The sequence below is a fragment of the Alexandromys fortis genome, unplaced genomic scaffold (genome assembly GCF_014885135.2).
Source record: "Alexandromys fortis isolate MF-2015 unplaced genomic scaffold, M_Fortis_MF-2015_v1.1 scaffold_9, whole genome shotgun sequence".
In the NCBI taxonomy this organism is placed as follows: Eukaryota; Metazoa; Chordata; class Mammalia; order Rodentia; family Cricetidae; genus Alexandromys; species Alexandromys fortis.
In genome coordinates, this window is record NW_026067892.1 from 7475960 (window position 1) to 7492827 (window position 16868).

General features: G+C 54.2%; 3 protein-coding genes across 5 annotated transcripts; 2 read left to right on the forward strand and 1 right to left on the reverse strand.

Annotated features, from left to right (window-relative positions):
- Positions 1 to 296: 296 nt before the first annotated feature.
- CUNH22orf15 (chromosome unknown C22orf15 homolog) lies at positions 297 to 2528 on the forward strand. Of its 2 annotated transcripts, none has more exons than XM_050143339.1 (6): positions 297 to 512; positions 862 to 948; positions 1040 to 1165; positions 1367 to 1441; positions 1496 to 1670; positions 1859 to 2528. In XM_050143339.1, the coding sequence occupies exons 1-5, from the start codon at positions 488 to 490 to the stop codon at positions 1642 to 1644; spliced, it is 462 nt and encodes a 153-aa protein (XP_049999296.1). In that variant the 5' UTR covers positions 297 to 487; the 3' UTR covers positions 1645 to 1670; positions 1859 to 2528. The 2 variants fall into 2 exon arrangements, with proteins under 2 accessions (XP_049999296.1, XP_049999306.1); XM_050143349.1 differs by having other exon boundaries at positions 1515 to 1670.
- A 117-nt stretch (positions 2529 to 2645) lies between these two features.
- On the reverse strand, positions 2646 to 4497 carry Chchd10 (coiled-coil-helix-coiled-coil-helix domain containing 10). The gene is made up of 4 exons (XM_050143360.1): positions 4334 to 4497; positions 3925 to 4132; positions 2918 to 3065; positions 2646 to 2821 (listed from the first exon to the last, which is right to left on the reverse strand). The coding sequence occupies exons 1-4, from the start codon at positions 4372 to 4374 to the stop codon at positions 2802 to 2804; spliced, it is 417 nt and encodes a 138-aa protein (XP_049999317.1). The 5' UTR covers positions 4375 to 4497; the 3' UTR covers positions 2646 to 2801.
- A 3617-nt stretch (positions 4498 to 8114) lies between these two features.
- On the forward strand, positions 8115 to 16341 carry Mmp11 (matrix metallopeptidase 11). 2 transcript variants are annotated; one of them, XM_050143550.1, is made up of 8 exons: positions 8115 to 8280; positions 12022 to 12251; positions 13158 to 13301; positions 13389 to 13522; positions 13646 to 13887; positions 14003 to 14219; positions 14964 to 15221; positions 15418 to 16341. In XM_050143550.1, the coding sequence occupies exons 1-8, from the start codon at positions 8158 to 8160 to the stop codon at positions 15549 to 15551; spliced, it is 1482 nt and encodes a 493-aa protein (XP_049999507.1). In that variant the 5' UTR covers positions 8115 to 8157; the 3' UTR covers positions 15552 to 16341. The 2 variants fall into 2 exon arrangements, with proteins under 2 accessions (XP_049999507.1, XP_049999513.1); XM_050143556.1 differs by lacking the exon at positions 13158 to 13301.
- The last annotated feature ends 527 nt before the right edge of the window (positions 16342 to 16868 follow it).

Genomic DNA, 16868 nt, shown 5'->3' on the forward strand with positions numbered 1-16868 from the left:
GGGAGGCCTGGGAGAGGGGGAAGAGGTCTTTGGTGAGGGAGAGTGCTCACATCCCTGCAGCCTGTACACTCTCTCTCCCTGGTAGGGCCGTGGGCTCTGAAACAGTATCCAGGCATCCTAGGGACCTCAGTTCAGAGCCTCCTCTATGGGCCCGACAGGAGCTCCACCTGAAGGCCCGCCCCAGTAGGTCCAGTTACTAGGATACTGGGGATAAAGCATTTCCTGCCTAGATGTCTTGGCAGCTCCCACTGCCATGGAGACCACTGGGAGCTGAAGGAGCTGTTGGCACCCAGAAAGCAGCAGCAGAAGAAGAAAGTGGTCTTGGACTAGCTGAGCAAGTGGGTGAGCAGGGGCCAGACCTGAGCCGGGAGCCAAGCCCACCTACTCAGCAATTCTCACATGCAGTTCCCAGGTGGGAGCCGAGGAGAGAAGCAGCAGGAGGGGGGGTTCAGAGACCCACGATCTGCCTGTCTCCTTTCCGCAAGCCATGTTTATCACTGTGATGTTTGGAGGTAAGCAGGGTCCCCTGTCCCGGAACAGGGGCCATACTCAAGAGTTGTTCGTCCCTCTATCCTAGAGAACCCAGGGAGGGGAGGTACAGGCTGGGAGGGGCATGGGAATTTGAGGAAGCTGTTCCTATGAGGAGCCAAAGCAATGCCAGTTGTGGTCTCCAGTCCTCTACACAAGAGATGGATGGAAGGCTCTCCAATGCAGTTCAAACAGCATTTGCTTAGGGTAATAGGCCTGAAGCACAGTGTTCTGGTCCATAATCCTAGTGTTACCTCTAGGCATGGGAGTGAACGTTCTCCTTGTTGGGGGAGGCCCTGACATCCTACCCACTCCGCTATGACCCTCCCTCAGCTGACTGTCGCGTGCTAGTAAACTCCTGGTGCAGCCTGGTGACCTTCATTGTGCATCTGAAACAGAAGGCTCAGGTGCCCCCAGAAGGTGAAAAGACCTGGAGGGCCTGGGGGGGAGGGGAATCTCAGGGTCCCATGCCCGGGTGCAGCCTGCCCAGCTTATTCCCATTTCTGCCCAGCAACCATTGCTCTCCTGGCTGAAGACGGGCACCTGGTGAGGCTGGAAGAGGGGATGGTCCAGGCCCCTTCCATGGCCTGTTCCCTACTGCAGGAGCAAGGGACCTATGTCCTTGTACGGGCCATTAGTAAGTAGAGACCAAGACTCTCCTTTGCAGCTATGCTGGACTATACAGCGGGGACAGCGGGCCACAGGCCAGCTAAGATCCTGTTCAGTCTCAGCCTTGACTGGGTCCTATACCTAACCATCCCTATCCCGTACCTAGGCCAGGTTTCTATGGGAACCACCAAGACAGTCTAGAGTCCTTGGTTCTCTCTATACTCTGCAGGAGGGAAAGATGGGGCTCCCACTCACTATGAGTCTCTACTGGACAACCTAGATGACCAATACCCAGAGTTAGCAGGTGAGTATCAAGATAAATGGGGTGGGGGTGCATCTACCCAGCTCCCAGCAACAGGATTTCCTGGGTCTTCCAGAGGAGTTGTGCTGGCTCTCCGGCTTGCCAGGCACAAGCCACAGTCAGAGAAGACGCACGGGCGTTCGGCGTGGCCACAGGGAACAAGGTCCCCCTTCAAGGTCTCGGAGGGTGGCCTCCCTCCCATCTAGAAACCGCTAGCGGGAGCCATAGCCAGGTACAGAAAGAGTTACAGAAACCCAGGAAGTTCCAAAATGGGGAGCCCTTCCTGAGAGACATGTGCGCTGAGGGGTACAGCCTTCACACATATACACACCCAGGACAGTACACCCCACGGAGATAAGTAAGCCCCACTATACTGCCAGAATATAAGCATCCTAAAGGCAGGATTGCTCTGTGTTTAAGATGCAGGTCCACATTTCTCCAGCCTGGCACACACTTAGGGGCTCAATGCATTGCTGCTGACTGAACCCAGTGAGTGATGAAGCGGTCTGTGCAGGGGTCTGAAGGGCCTACTTCCGTTCCAGCCAGGTCCTATGACCTGGCGCACCACAGCCAAGTGGCCCAGCTGGACTTGGATCCAAGGGGACTGGTCCTGACCTCTGCATTATCATCAACTGCAAACACACAGCCGTCCAGCAGGACTCCTCTTTCAGAATCTGGCGTTACTAAGAAGTTACATCAGCAAGAAGGGAAAGGTCACAGACAGGATGTGTGGCGCACCCCCCCACCTCCCCGCCCCACATTTGAGTGCAGAGAAAAGGATCCAAGGACAAAAACAAGAAGACTGAGGGGGCAGATGTCCCTGTGGGGCAGTGACAGCAGGCTTCTCTTGAGGGTTCGGGGCCCGGGGGAGTAAGGCCCTTGGGTCGGCTGCAAATGCCTCGCCCCCTACCCCACTTGGAGAGCCCCAAAGTAATCTGTCCTTGGCTATCCACAGTGCAGATTGTAACAGGGTTCCCCCCACCCCACCTCAGAGGTTCAAGGACAGCCCAGGATTACACAGCAGGAGAGAGCTATTCATTCTCTCTCTCCCTACACACACACACACACACACACACACACACACACACACGCACGCACGCACGCACGCACGCAGATGAGGCACTGCACACTCATGAGACACTCAGTCACCTATCTCCGCTGATCCCATCTCCCACCAGACAGGGCAGTCTGTGGGCACACAGTAGGCTGTGGTCTAAAGTAAACTCTTTAATTGAGCATGTATGTCTTTTGTGAATCTGTAGGGTGAGAATTACCCTCCTTACTCCCAGTCCCAGGTACAATCGCATCTTGGTCAGGCTGTCGGTGAGGGGTTAGGGTAAGTAAGAACAGGCCCATGGCCTCCTCAGGGCAGGGAGCTCAGACCTGTGGAAGGAAGGAACCACAGCACAAACTGGTGATCAGCAGAGTCCCAGAGGGTCTGCCCTTCCCAACCCCACCCGTGCCGCCCCAGCTGCTCACCGTGATTGTATTTGCACTGCTTCAGGGCCTCGCTGAAGCCCTCGCACAGGGTTAGGTCACTCTGAGTGGTGGAGCAATCCAGGAACTGCTTGATCTCATAGGAGCAGGGCCCCATCTGTAGGGGGTAAGAGGCAGGACGGGCAGGGGCCTAGGGCAGAGTATAAGAGGCAACGCTGTCAGCTCAGGGTTGGTACCCAGAATGAAGTACCAAAGTTAGAGGCTTCCTGCCTCTCCCCACATCCATAGACCTGGTTCCCCAAGAATGGTTCAAGGCAGACCAAGTGACCTGAGACTAGATTACCCCAGTCCAGCCTCAGCTGCAACCCTGGCAGAGGATGAACCAGGGGCCCTCTCTAGGTGGTCACTTACAGAATCAGACAGGCTTTTCTTTCTGACTCAAAGTGGATATGCTGGGCGAATGTAGGAGGGAGAAGAGAAAGTTCTAGAAGAAGCTGTACACTGCATGTGTACACAGAGTGTATGTCCTACTCCAAGACACAGCACCTTCCTGGCTCAGCCACACTGATCTCATGACTCAGGACACACTGCTAACTAGCATCCAGGTTTGGCTCAAGACCGGCGGTGGGGAGTGGCAGAACCCTAGTGGAGCACAGGTCACCAGGGAACAGATGTCCTGATGGCAGGCTTGGCTTTGATGAGAACAGGGGCTTGGGAAACACCGCCTGTCTCCCTGCTCACTAGGGTTGGATGTCCTTGGACAAGTCTTTGGGCTCCTCTGAGCTTGCGATTTCTCCATCTTTCAAGGTCTAGTGGGTGTCAGTGTCTGGCAGTCAGACATTTTGCCCTCAAACGTGGGCTGGGGAGAGCTTTCCAGCTAGGGACAGTATGCTTAACAAGCATGAGGGTTAGGACCCTCTTTCGGTCAAAGTTCTGGGCCCGAGGCAACGCTGAACGCACTGGGTCACCCCTCGCTGGACATTTAAGCGGATCCCTTTGTATCCTTGAGCGAATACACGTCTCCGTTTCTCCTGCGTTCTCTCGCTCACCTGCTGGACCGCAGGCTGAGCAGGCTCCGAGCTTCCCCCACTGAAGGCGCTGGTCAGGGCATTTCCCATGACGTGCCCTACAGCCGATCCCACAGCTACGCCAGCAGCGGTGGATGCCATCTGAGCCATGAGGCCCGGCTGGCCGGAAGCGGCAGGTGCCGGGGCGGCCGCTGAGGGCGGTGGGTGCGCAGGAGGGTGGGCTGGGCGGCTGCCGGAAGCAAGGGGAGGCAAGGTTAATGCTCTGGGGACAAGCCCCTCTGCTCCCCCGTCTTAGACTCGCGTTTCTGTGCCCCCGTCCTCCCCGAGGCCAATATGGCGCAGCAGCCTCCAAGGTCATTCTGCGGATGCCCTTGGGAGAGTCCCCACGCTTCCCTCACCCATTCCCACGGGGTGCCCGTCCCCCTCACACCTGGCCGGCCTGGCAGCCGTGCTGCGACTTCCCCGAGGCATGACAGTGGTAGGACCAAGGAAGAGCAGAGAAATAAGCGTGGACCGAAGCAACCACTCAGTGCGGGAACTAACTCTTCAACGTCCGACGAGTCAGGTGAAACGGGAGGGATCTGGGGCGGGGCCTTTGGGGGCACGCCCATAAATGGGAGGGGAAAACCTCCCCCTTCTAGAAACCTCCTGGGTTAGGGCCCCTGAGCCATCCTATTGCGGGGCGGAGCTATGAGGGTCCTGGAGACACCAGTCCAAGTTGCCCCAAGGCTTAAGCAGGTGCAGCGAGCAAAGGGCCTTTCTGCTAGGGCCATCGCAGAACCCAAGGGGTTTGTCTCGAGATCGGAGCGAAGAAGAGACACAGACCGTCAGCGGAACAAGGAATGGAGGTTCCAGGACTGGCTTCACTCCCTGACTCGCTGACAACAGCCCTCCCAGGATCGCCAGAGGTCTAGAATCAGTGGTGTGTTATTAGAATCCGAGCTAAGAGGTGCCTCGATCCTTCTTCCACTCTCGCTGCACGCTGGAATCCTTGAGTTATGACTGTCCCAGGTGTGCCCAGCACCCTAAACCCTGAGCCTACCACCCCACAGTCCCCTGGACTCCTGGCATCCTGGGATACATCTCCAGAAACTGGGAGTGCTTTTGAAATAGTCAGACTGTCCCAGAGGTGACCTGAGTTCTTAGAGATATTTACCAGACAAACCAAGGCCTTATCAGTTTTAGCACCGTTGACTTTCTTTTTTTCTTTTTCTTTTTCTTTTTTTTTTTTTTTTTTTTTTTTTTTTTTTTTTTTTTTTTGGTTTTCTGAGACAGGGTTTCTCTATATAACAGTCCTGGCTGTCCTGGAATTTGCTTTGTAGACCAGGCTGGCCTTGAACTCATGGAGATCCTCCTGCCTCTGCCTCCCGAGTGCTGGGATTACAGGTGTGCGCCACTACCATGTCGCCCAAACCGTGTTTCTTTTAGCAGCCTCTGTAGCCAGCCCTCTTCCACCAGGACTTCAGCTCTTTTCTGAAATGGAGTCACCACGTATCCACAGGGTGGATTTCCCGGAGAGGCGAGCAGGCAAAAGATGAGACACTCTTTCCTCAGAGAAATGCCCGGCTTTGCTCGGGACCACTGGCTTCTAGGTCTGGTCTCTGCTTACCAGGTATCCAGTGGACAAATGGTAACCTCTTTCCAGGTTCAACTTCTTCTGCAGGTGTCTGTGGCCAGCCCACCTGGATATATGCACCCATCTACCCTTCCAGATCCTGCAGCAGGGGTGGTAATGCTTTAACCTCTAGCTGGTATGCTGCAGGTCCCTCAAAACACGGCCATGCATCCCTGGCAACACTGAAGGCTGTTTATGTGCAGCACGAATGATTGTTTTAGGGTTTGGGGGTTGTTTTGTTGTTGTTGTTGTTGAGACAGGGTCCCTGTATGTAGCCTGACTGTCCTGGAACTCGCTATTGTAGACCATGCTGGCCTCAAACTTACAGAGATCCACCTGCCTCTGTCTCCCAAGGGTTGGGATTAAAGGTGTGTGTCACCACATCCAGAGAACGGGTTTGTTTGTTTGTTTTTAAGATTTCTTTATTATGTATACACACACCAGAAGAGGGCACCAGATCTCATTACAGATGGTTGTGAGGCACCGTGTGGTTTCTGGGAATTGAACTCAGGACCTCTGAAAAAGCAGCCAGTGCTCTTAACCTCTGAGCCACCTCTCCAGCACCAGTTTGTTGTTAAAGTGCTATGCTTTCATGTGTATCAGAAAATGTATGAACACCTCATCCATTTCATGATTTCTTTCCTTCTTTTGTTGTTTTGTTTTTCAAGACAAGCCTTTTCTGTGTCGCCCTGGGTGTCCTGGAACTAGCTCTGTAGACCAGGCTGGCCTCGAATTCACAGAGATCCATCTGTCTCTATCTCCCAAGTTTGGGGATTAAAGGCGTAGCCACCATAGCCTGACCATTTCATGATTTCTTGACCATTATTGCTACAATGAGGCTGAGCCAGACCTTGAAAGTCTAGACGTGACAATATGTGCTTGTAATTCCAGTATTCAGATAGGCTAAGACCAGAATCTTAAACTGGAGGCCTGCCTGGGCTTCTTGTATGCATAGGAGAATCTGTCATGAAAGAAAGACAGGAAGGAAGGGAGGTAGGAAAGAGGGAGGGAGGAAGAAAAAAGAGAAAAAGAGGGCCAAACAGGAAAGGAAGAGGGAAAAAAATGAAAGAAATGCCAGCCATTAAAAGGTGAGGCTTTTTAAAAGATTGCAGAAGACCAAGTAAAATGCAGTGCTCTCTGGCCCCCACCTTGCAGCATCTCAGGGTCCTGCCTGCCTGCCTGAATCTTAGCTTTGAAGGTTTGCCAATAGAGGCCCCTTGTCATCATGAGGGTTTGTACACTGTGTGAAGATGTATTTGCTGCGATTGGTGTAATAAAAAGTTGAATGACCAATAGCTAGGCAAGAGATGTAGCGGAGATTTCGGGGGAGAGAAAGGAGGAGGAGGACTCTAGGCACAGAGGAGATCCGGAAAGGAAACAGGAGATGAAACTCCACGTGACAGAACGTAGATTAATATAAATGGGTTCATTTAAGTTATAGGAGGGAGTTAGGAACAAGCCTAAGCTGTAGCTGAACTTTCGTAATTAATAATAAGCCTCCGTGTTTGTAAGTTGTGAGCTAGCTGGCGACCCAAAGGAAAGTCTGCCTGCCCAGTTGGGCACCCCCTGCAGAGGCGAGAGTGGATGAACCTTTCCAGCGTGTGAACCCCACTCTCACCTTTGATTCTCTCCTTCATGACTCAGATGGCTGACCTGACTGGTCAGGAAAAGCCCGTTGGCCAGGGCCTGAGCCAGGGGACAACCTGGGCCTCCAGCGCCCCACTCAGACATCCTCTTATGTCTTCCCTGCTCCCAGGCATCTGACCCATTCGTCTGCTAGTACAGGAGTCTGGCCCCTCCCACAAGATCTTCAGTAATTGTCTCCGGTCCACTATTTTTGTGCGTGCATGAGTGTGTGCCTAGGATCCTTGGAGATCCGAAGAAGCCATCAGATTCTAGGATAGTCACCGTGTGGGTGTTAGGAATGGGACCCCGGTTCTCTGCAAGAATGCTTGTTGCTCTTAATCACTGATCTTTCTTTCTAGACCCTGTCTCTGGTTTGTTTGTTTTTTGTTTGTTTGTTTGTTTTTTGTTCTTTTTCTGAGTCAATCCTGGCGGTCCTGGAACTAGCTCTCACAGACCAGACTGGCCTCGAACTCACAGAGATCCGCATGCCTCTGCCTCCCGAGTGCTGGGATTAAAGGCGTGTGCCACCACCGCCCGGGTGGTCGCCTCTGGTTTGTTTTAAGGTGAGGGGCTGGCCAACTTCTGCCACGTGCCCTAGTTTCTCCAGAGGTCGTATTTCAATAGCCGGTTGCCTGCAGGAGCTATTGTGCTACTTTCCTGGTGGATTGGTTAGGACTGTGGGGATAGGGGATATGACCACCTGTCACAGGCTAAAAAAGTCAGACAGAGGTCAAGCCACCATGGAGACCTGGCAGAGGATGAGACTTCCGAAAGTGGGGTTGGAGAGCAGGAGGAATAATCTCTCCTCAGCTCTCACCAGGTCTAAGGGGTCCAGCCTCTCAAGGCACTCCTCCCAAACCCAGGCCGGGATGGCTGGCCGGTTGAGTTTAGAACAAAAGGCAGGGGAAGGCGGAGCGGTGGGGGGTGCGGTCCCGGCGCCGGCGGGGGCGGGGCGAACACTATAAGGGGCGGCGGCCCGGCGCGGCCCAGCAGGCCCAGCAGCCCCGGGGCGGATGGCACGGGCCGCCTGTCTCCTCCGCGCGATCTCGCGCGCCCTACTGCTCCAGCTGCCTCTGCTGCTGCTGTTGCTGCTGCTGCTCCTGCCGCCGCCGCTGATGGCCCGACCCAGGCCACCGGTGAGTGCCCGCCGCTCCTCCCCGAGGGAGGGCTGGGCACGCGGGCTGGGCCCACTGGTTGAGCTTGACCCATAGAGCGTCCTGGCTACCCTAGCACAATCGGTCCCCGAAATGCCTTTTGGGTCTTTCTGGCTTTGATAATGAGCTTCCCGTCGCTGGCGGTGTGCAAGTGGAGCCTATGAGGCTGGTTAAGTGAGACTGTGCGCTGGACTCCGCTTGGGGACCTGCTTCTCCAGCCCCAGCCAGGGATGCAGGAGTGTGTGTTGGTAGAGGTAGCAAAGGGAGTGGGTACCAGGGCCCCTTGTTCATCACAGGAAGGAAGCCATGCAAGTCTAGCGGGGAGGTCGGGGGTGGCAGCCTCCGGTGAGCACCCCAGCAAGGTATGTACAGGGGATGGAGAATAAAGGAAGAGCTGGGGAAGGAGAAAATGGGGCCCAAGTTGAGAGAGGTGCCCCAACCTGCAGGAGGCGAGCTTGGGAGACTTGGGGCCAACAAAGAATGCACGCGAGAGAGACAGCGTGTATGAGCGTCAGGTGGCAATCAAAATAAGAGGGGGCACTGAAACTGGGTGCTGTAGACACTCGGAACAAAAATCACGGAGGAAGGAAAGGGGTGCAGAGAAAGGCAAAAGGAGAAGAGGGATTGAGGGACTCACAGCGTGTGTGCCCCAGTGGCTACATCCTTCCTCCAGGGTGGTCTTTGAGGCACCTGTCACAGTAGCTGAGCTGGGGCTTGAGCAGGGACCAACAGTACCCACTGGGTACTCTGCTGCCAGCCAGCTCAAAGAATGATCTGAGAAAGGTATGAGAGACAGGCAGGTGTCCTGGGACTGTCCCTTGGTCCAGCCACACTGGTCTTGGGAGCAAAAGGATATGGAAGGGGATCGTGGATCAGGAGCCCTTTAGACAGAGTATGAATTTCCCTGCCCTAGAACTTGGAGCAAAAGTCGCTAACACCCCTGACTCCCAAACCCCTACCCCCACCACTGCCTTGGATTGGATTCATGCATTTGGGAATTGGAGAGATTTCTGAACCATGAAACCTTGCGTGAATGCCCTCCCCTTGACCCCTCGATCTATAAAAGGGACAAATGTCTACTGTTGGGCATTTAGGATAAAGCGAGGCAAGGCCAGGCACACTGGAGAGACAGAGTTGTTAGCTGTTAGCTGTAGCCACTCTGATGCTTGCACGGGATAGGGTCTCAGCTGAGGAACTGTCACTCTAGAGACGCACAGAGAGGGTCACCTCTGGTGTTTTTATCCCTAGACGTCCATCATCAGGGTCAAAAGAATTCTGTAAATATTTATTCAGCCCAGCCCCCAGCTTTCTGAGTTGTTGAAAGCCCCACAACCTAGTGGCCAGGGAAACTGCCTTCCCTTCTGGAGCCAGCGGGGGAGGGTTGGGGAGGGGGTGATTAGAAGCACAAGGATGGAGTCTGTGTACCAGTTGGGTGTGTGACTTGTGCTATTTCCATGCCTTCTCTGATGCTCCCCTGCCTCAGCACAGCCTAACCAAGTGACTGCCTCACAAGGTTGCCTCCTACAGACCCGCACTGTCCCCATTAAATGAAAAGCAAACTGAGGTTCAGGAAGGGACACCACCATCCTGGTCTTCCCCAGTGGCTTCCTAGTCTGGAGTCCTTCCCATGGACTGGATTGGGCGGTACTCCTAGGACTGACCTTGGGTGTCTGAGCTACGTCAGGAGACCGGGTCAGCCAAGAGTCCCTTGAGTGTGTCTGAGGCTGTGGATTGGCATCTGCCAGGCCGGAGGAGGGTGAGGCAGAGTGAGTTAGGCCCCTCCACAGGGCAGGCCAAAGGAAGGCTGCTAACTGAGAAAGGGGGAGTGCTCTAGAAACAGAAGTGCTTCTTAGGAATGTGAGTCTTGGAGAGGGGCCAAGCTGGTGGGGAGCCGGTGAGTTCTGAAGAGAGGCATCAGCCCCAGGTCTGAGCCCAGCTCTCGGCTGGCTTGCTGTATGATCCTAGGCTAAATCTTTAACTTCTCTGGATTCTGTTCCATGCTCTAGGATATTGGGTATTTAGGATAAAATTAGAATAGTGACTGCTCCCCCAAAACTTTTGAGAGCTATAGGTGAGGCCAGGGGTTCTCTGAGCTTACCAGTCTAGCTCTTTGGATCCCAGGAGTCCTGGGAGGACTGAGAATTTGGGAAGAAGAGAATCCCCAGTGTGGGAGTACAGGACCTAAAGAGGTAGAGTCTGGGAAGGACCTCTCCGGGTAAGATGCAGCTGCCGGGTTTACAGGGTGCCTCTCAGCTCCTTCTGGCACTACTGCCATCTGAAAGATGGAGATGTTGAAGCTCAGCAAAGACAGTGTCCAGGGCACCAGTGATAGAATTCAGAAGCTCACAGCTTCTGGCCATGACCTTGGTGTCTCTCAGGGAAGGAAGTGGTGGAGATGGGAAGGGTTGTGTCCTTTACCTTTTGTCCTTTCATGGCTTCTGTGCCAGCCTCACTGGGTGGCAGAGAAAAGACACCAGGCTGACAGGCTAGACTTTGAGCTGGGAGGGGCTCCTGGGGAATGACAACACCCTGCCGTTCTTTGAGAGGGTCACTAGACTGTCCGGAAGAGCTGCACAGGGGGCTGGAGAGATGGCTCAGAGGTTAAGAGAACTGACTGCTGTTCCAGAGGTCCTGAGTTCAATTCCCAGCAACCACATGATGGCTCACACCCATCTATAATGAGATCTGGTGCCCAGAACACTATATACATAATAAATAATTTTTTAAAAAAAGAGCTACATAGGAGAATCTATCTCTCCCCCTTGCCAGGTTGGATAGGCCCTTGTGGGCCCTTGTGGCTGGTCATATAGAAGAACCAGATCCACATCTTCACTGTGATACTTTGGAGTCCCCAGGTGGAATTTCAGTGATTACCTGTGCAAATTACCCGGGAGGCAGCAGATGCTTCGTTACTTTCCCAAAGAAGAGAATTGCCTTCTCGTCCCTGGGGGGAGAATGTGGAAAAACGCAGCTCTAGTCACGGTTGCCATCCGTGCTCCTGAGACAGCGACAGGGTAGGAACTGGTCCCTACCCTCCCTGCATCAAAGGGGCAGGAGATGACAGATCTGGCAGGGTGTGGGCAAAAGTGCCTCTACTAGAACTGGAACCTCACATGGATGGGGTGTCTCTCAGTAGTAGAGGACAAGTACAGTCAATTGCCAGCACCCCCAAGTATACCATCTAAAGGGCAATCTCACCTCAGTGACCTGGTGCCCAAGGTCTCGCTAAGTGCCCAGCGTGCTTCACCTTGTGTTCTCCAATCCACACTTACTGAGAGTCTTGTCCCATTTGTTAGGTAAGCCAGTCCAGGGCCACACTGCAGGCTGTAGCCCCTCCATGCTGGGGGAGGGTCATAGGAGCATCCTCAGGAGCTTCCCAAGTATGTTTGGAGAATGCAGTTAGGGCTTCAAGGCTCATGTTCCCCTAGTCTCAATGTGTTCCCATGTAGACCTCCTTAACCTGGTGGACAGGAGCTGGTGACAGATGGCCCAGGGCAAGAGGAAGAGGAGAGAGCTTGATGCCTTGGAACAAGCATCAGGAAATCAGAGGCTCAACCTAAGGGCAGTGGACCCAGCCCTGTGCCAGCACACCTTCCGGCTCCTCCATTTGCCCAGCAATTCAGTGGGCTAAGCATGCTGCGCTGAAGAACTGCATCTCAGTCAAACCTTAGGCCCTGGGGAATCCGAGCTGACTTGATTCTTGCGTCGTTCTTTCTTGCCCAGGATAGCCACCGTCACCGCCCCGGGAAGAGAGGGCCACAGCTCCCACAGGCAGCTCTGCCTAATAGCTTGACTTCTGCCCCATCCTCCCATTGGGCCCGTAGTCCTGCTGGTGGCTCCAGACTTCCACGATGTGGTGTGCCTGACCCACCTGATGTGTTGAATGCCCGAAACCGACAGAAGCGCTTCGTGCTGTCAGGAGGGCGCTGGGAGAAGACAGACCTCACCTATAGGTAGGGACCAGAGGGCAGGGGAACAGGACTGCGTGTTATCCGTACACCTTCATCCCGAGATGTCCAAGGCCACATTCACACAGCACACAGACCTTCATGCCCACTGACCCTCCTCCCCCAGCCGTTCATGAACCGATAACCTGAAACCTTGGTCTAGACACATGCAGAATATGATGTAAGCCAGGCCAGGGCCTAGAAGAACCACAGTGCCTGCCTAGGGGAAGATTTTAGACACTCAGGCTTTAGTAGGCCCAGGTCTGGGACCGGCAGTAAATGGGACAGAGCCATAACCCTGGTAAATTGTTCAAATCTACCAATTACAACTTGGGCCTTTTAAAGGTGGACAAGTAATGGTGGACTGCTTGTTGGTGACCTAGGAGGTCCCTCGGCAGATGGTGAGGAAGCTGAGACTTAGCCTGAGAGACAGTGGTCTAGGGTCATATGGCATTGGAACTGGGATAGGGGTGCAGAATTCCCTGGTTGGGGAACCAAGTTCCAGTACAAGGCTCCTCACAGTGAGTTGTACTCCCAGGTCTTGGGATCCCTGGCCTTGTATCTTTCGACTCAGTGTGTAGTATATCAAAACATATACAACCCCATATAAAGGTGAACCCACGTCTAGAATCGGTTCTCTAAGCCTGAGACCCAGGGCACTCCTGGATGCAGCTCTGAGTGCACACACCCACTCATCATCCAGAGGCAACACTTCTTCTTATGGGGAGGAGGTGAGACAGGCTCTCACATAAAAGCCCCAATAGCCTCAAACTCACAGAAATCCTCCTGCCTAGCTTCTCCAGTGCTGGGAAGAAAGGCATGGGTCACCACACTCAGCTCTAGGGGAAGCTTGACTCCTCAGTCCTCAGGGGCTTCCTTGCCCCATGCCCAGGCCCCTCCACCTCCCCCCAGGATCCTCCGGTTCCCATGGCAGCTTGTAAGGGAGCAGGTACGGCAGACGGTGGCAGAGGCCCTCCAGGTATGGAGTGAGGTGACACCGCTCACTTTCACCGAGGTGCATGAGGGACGCGCTGACATCATGATTGACTTCACCAGGTGAAACCTGTGGCCTGGGTACCTTTCTGGGAACACATCCCGTTGTCCGCAGCCTCTAACTGTGTTCTTCCCCACCCCTACCCCCAGGTACTGGCATGGGGACAACTTGCCATTTGATGGGCCTGGGGGCATCTTGGCCCATGCTTTCTTCCCCAAGACCCACCGAGAAGGAGATGTTCACTTTGACTATGATGAAACTTGGACTATTGGGGACAACCAGGGTATGTGCTGGAGACCCATCTTGCAGATGAGGAACTAGGGAGCCCTTAAGCTGGGGTCTAGAGATTAATTTGGCAAGTGGCAGCTGGCGGTGGAGGTTGCTAACTCACCACCCCCCTTTTCAGGCACAGACCTGCTACAAGTGGCAGCTCATGAATTTGGCCATGTTCTGGGGCTGCAACACACCACAGCAGCTAAGGCCCTCATGTCCCCTTTCTACACCTTCCGATACCCACTGAGCCTCAGCCCAGATGACCAAAGGGGCATTCAGCACCTCTATGGCCGGCGCCAACCGGCCCCCACCTCCCACGCCCCAGCCTTGGGCTCCCAGGCTGGGATAGATACCAACGAGATTGCCCTGCTGGAGGTAAGATCGAGGTGGGTGGGAAGACGGAGGTAAGACTGACCTTGTTCCCTTCGCACCCCTGCTGGCCTTGCGGCTCCAGTATGTGCTCTTTTCTGGCTCCTCTATCCCGCCGTAGCCGGAAACCCCACCGGATGTCTGTGAGACTTCCTTTGATGCAGTTTCCACCATCCGAGGCGAGCTCTTCTTCTTCAAAGCCGGCTTTGTGTGGAGGCTGCGCAGTGGGCAGCTGCAGCCTGGGTATCCTGCTCTGGCCTCTCGGCACTGGCAAGGATTGCCCAGCCCCGTGGATGCAGCTTTTGAGGATGCTCAGGGTCATATTTGGTTCTTCCAAGGTGAGTGGGACTTGGAAGTCAGTGACAAGAGGACTCAGGGACACAGTGGGTTAGGGAGACAGTGCCCTGCGGAATTAAAGCCAAGGGAGAGTGGGGCTCACTTCTTGGGCACAGCTGAGAGTCTCCCAGAGGTGGCAGCTCTGAGCAGCACCGAAGGTCTTGCTTGCTGCAGCTGTGTGCTGATGTATCCAACCCCCAAAGCCACCGTGCAGGGTGGGGCTTTAGAGACGAGGACTCAGGCTCAGAGGCAGGAATGACTCTGGTAAGGTGGGAAGCTTGGAAAAGGCAGAGCAGGATCTAGGCATAGTGGCCCTGGAGCCTGTGATTTCAACTCTCATCTGGCAGAGATGACAACCCAGAACCTTCCAGGTGGCAGGACTTCATAAACACAGGTGAGGCGTGGGAACCCTGTACAGGCATTCCAAGGTGGCCAAGGGGCCTGTTACAGGTGAGCCGGGACGCAGGGTGGTCAGCAAACATCCTCAGTGGGCAGCCCTCTGTTGACTAGAATAACCTTAACTTGGGCTTATTGAACCTAAGCTTATCTTCTCAACTCGGCTCATCCCAGCTGGTTCTCACATCCCTTGTGGGGTACAGTCCCTGGGAAGGCACTATTAGCCAGCAGTGTTTTGCAAACAAAAGAAACAGGCTGGGAGAGTCCCCGGTGGTGGCCAAGCAGATCCACAGTGGTTGGGCACGGCAGTGGTGGCTTGGCAGCTCCTGGCAGCATCTTCTCTCTGGCAGGTGCTCAGTACTGGGTATACGATGGTGAGAAGCCATTCCTAGGCCCTGCACCACTCTCCGAGCTGGGCCTGCAGGGGTCCCTGGTCCATGCTGCCCTGGTCTGGGGTCCGGAGAAGAACAAGATCTACTTCTTCCGAGGTGGAGACTACTGGCGTTTCCACCCCAGAACCCAACGTGTAGACAATCCCGTGCCCCGACGTGCCACTGACTGGCGAGGGGTACCTTCTGAGATCGACGCTGCCTTCCAGGATGCTGAGGGTGAGTTGAGGGTGAGGTAGCTGGAGGGAAGCCAGTGTAGTAGTCCTCACACTCGTACACAGCAGTGCCTGTCATCCTGTGTGTTGACACCGTGTGTCATACCACAACCCCCCACCCCCCAGACCTCATGAGGCCCAGCCTGACAGGTGCTGAGTCCAGTGTCTGCTTACCCAGCCTGACTGCCTTCTCTCTTCAGGGTATGCCTACTTCCTGCGTGGCCAACTCTACTGGAAGTTTGACCCTGTGAAGGTGAAGGTTCTGGAGGGCTTTCCTCGCCTTATAGGTCCTGACTTCTTTGACTGTGCAGAGCCTGCCAATACTTTCCGCTGACAACACCTTGGATGCACTCAGGGATAGTGACCCCTGCCAGGCCACCTATGTCATGAAAGAGACCCACAGCCTCCATCTTTGTGGCTCTGCGCTTCAAGCTTGGGACAGACAGAGCCTATGTCTCCTCAGGGGAGTGGGTAGTAGTATGGGACCATTTGCAGGGATGGCCATGCTGGTCATGGTCGCCTATTAGCAATTGTCTCAGACTGGGCAAAAATAAGGTCAGTCTTGGGCCAACAATATCCCACTTAGGTAGATTATGGCCAACTGGGCTGCCCAAGGCCTCCATCTCTGCCCCTCGAAGCAGAACTTCCACATGAATGCAGGGACCACAGTAGCATTCTGTGTTTGTAATGAGGTTTCCTGTGAGTGGTGGTGGTGGTGACAAGATGCCCAGGGTACCTACCATTCTTTCCCAGCCAAGCAGCTGGGCCTCAGGGCAGTATCTTTTCTGATAAGTCAGCTCTGGGGAGATGCTGGCCTGATTATCTTCTGGTAGGTGAGTCAGAGATGTGTTTCCTGGCCAAAAGGTGTACAAAAAGCCAGCCAGCCAGCCAGCCAGCCAGCCAGCCAGCCAGCCAGCCAGGGAGGCAGCTGCTTCCTCCCAGAGACAATGAACCTCAGAGGCCCCACATACCTCACAGTCTTCCCTGGGGCCATTTCTTCCTGGGGGGGGGGGCTCTTCCTAGCACAGGTACCTTCCAAAGCCATGTAAATGTGTATACAGTGTATAAAGCCTTTTTTTTAAAAAGCAGAGACTGCCATTAAACATGAGTGTTTTCTAAGCGTCTGTTTGTTTTCTCTTTGCAATTGCAGTCAGGATTTGGGAGATGGAGTTAAAAAGCCTTCACACCCTAGACAGTTTCCTGGGGTTAGGCTCAATGTTTAGGGTTCTCCTACTCCATTCCTGCAGAGGAAGAGGGGTACCTGCAGTGGCTTTAAAACTGACTACCTGTATCATCCTTTGTCTCTTTCCTTTATTGTCCAAAGTAGTGGTCATTTTATCTGACCATGCCTAACTACCCATTCCTTTGGTGGGGGTGGGGAGTGCATGGTCTCATAAATCCCTGGCTGTCCTAGAACTCAGAGATCTGCCTGCCTATGACTCTGGAGTTCTGGAGTGTTAGGATTAAAGGTGTGAGCCACCATGCTCACACCTTCCTTTCAACTTAAAACTCTGGTTCCCATGGCTGTGAGAACAGTGGACAAAACTCATGGTTGCCACGGCCCTTCCCAGCTCTTTAGCGTCCCTTCAAAATGGCTTCTCAGCAGATCGTCACCAGGGTCTCTAACTAGCCACTGTTTGTTTTTCAACTT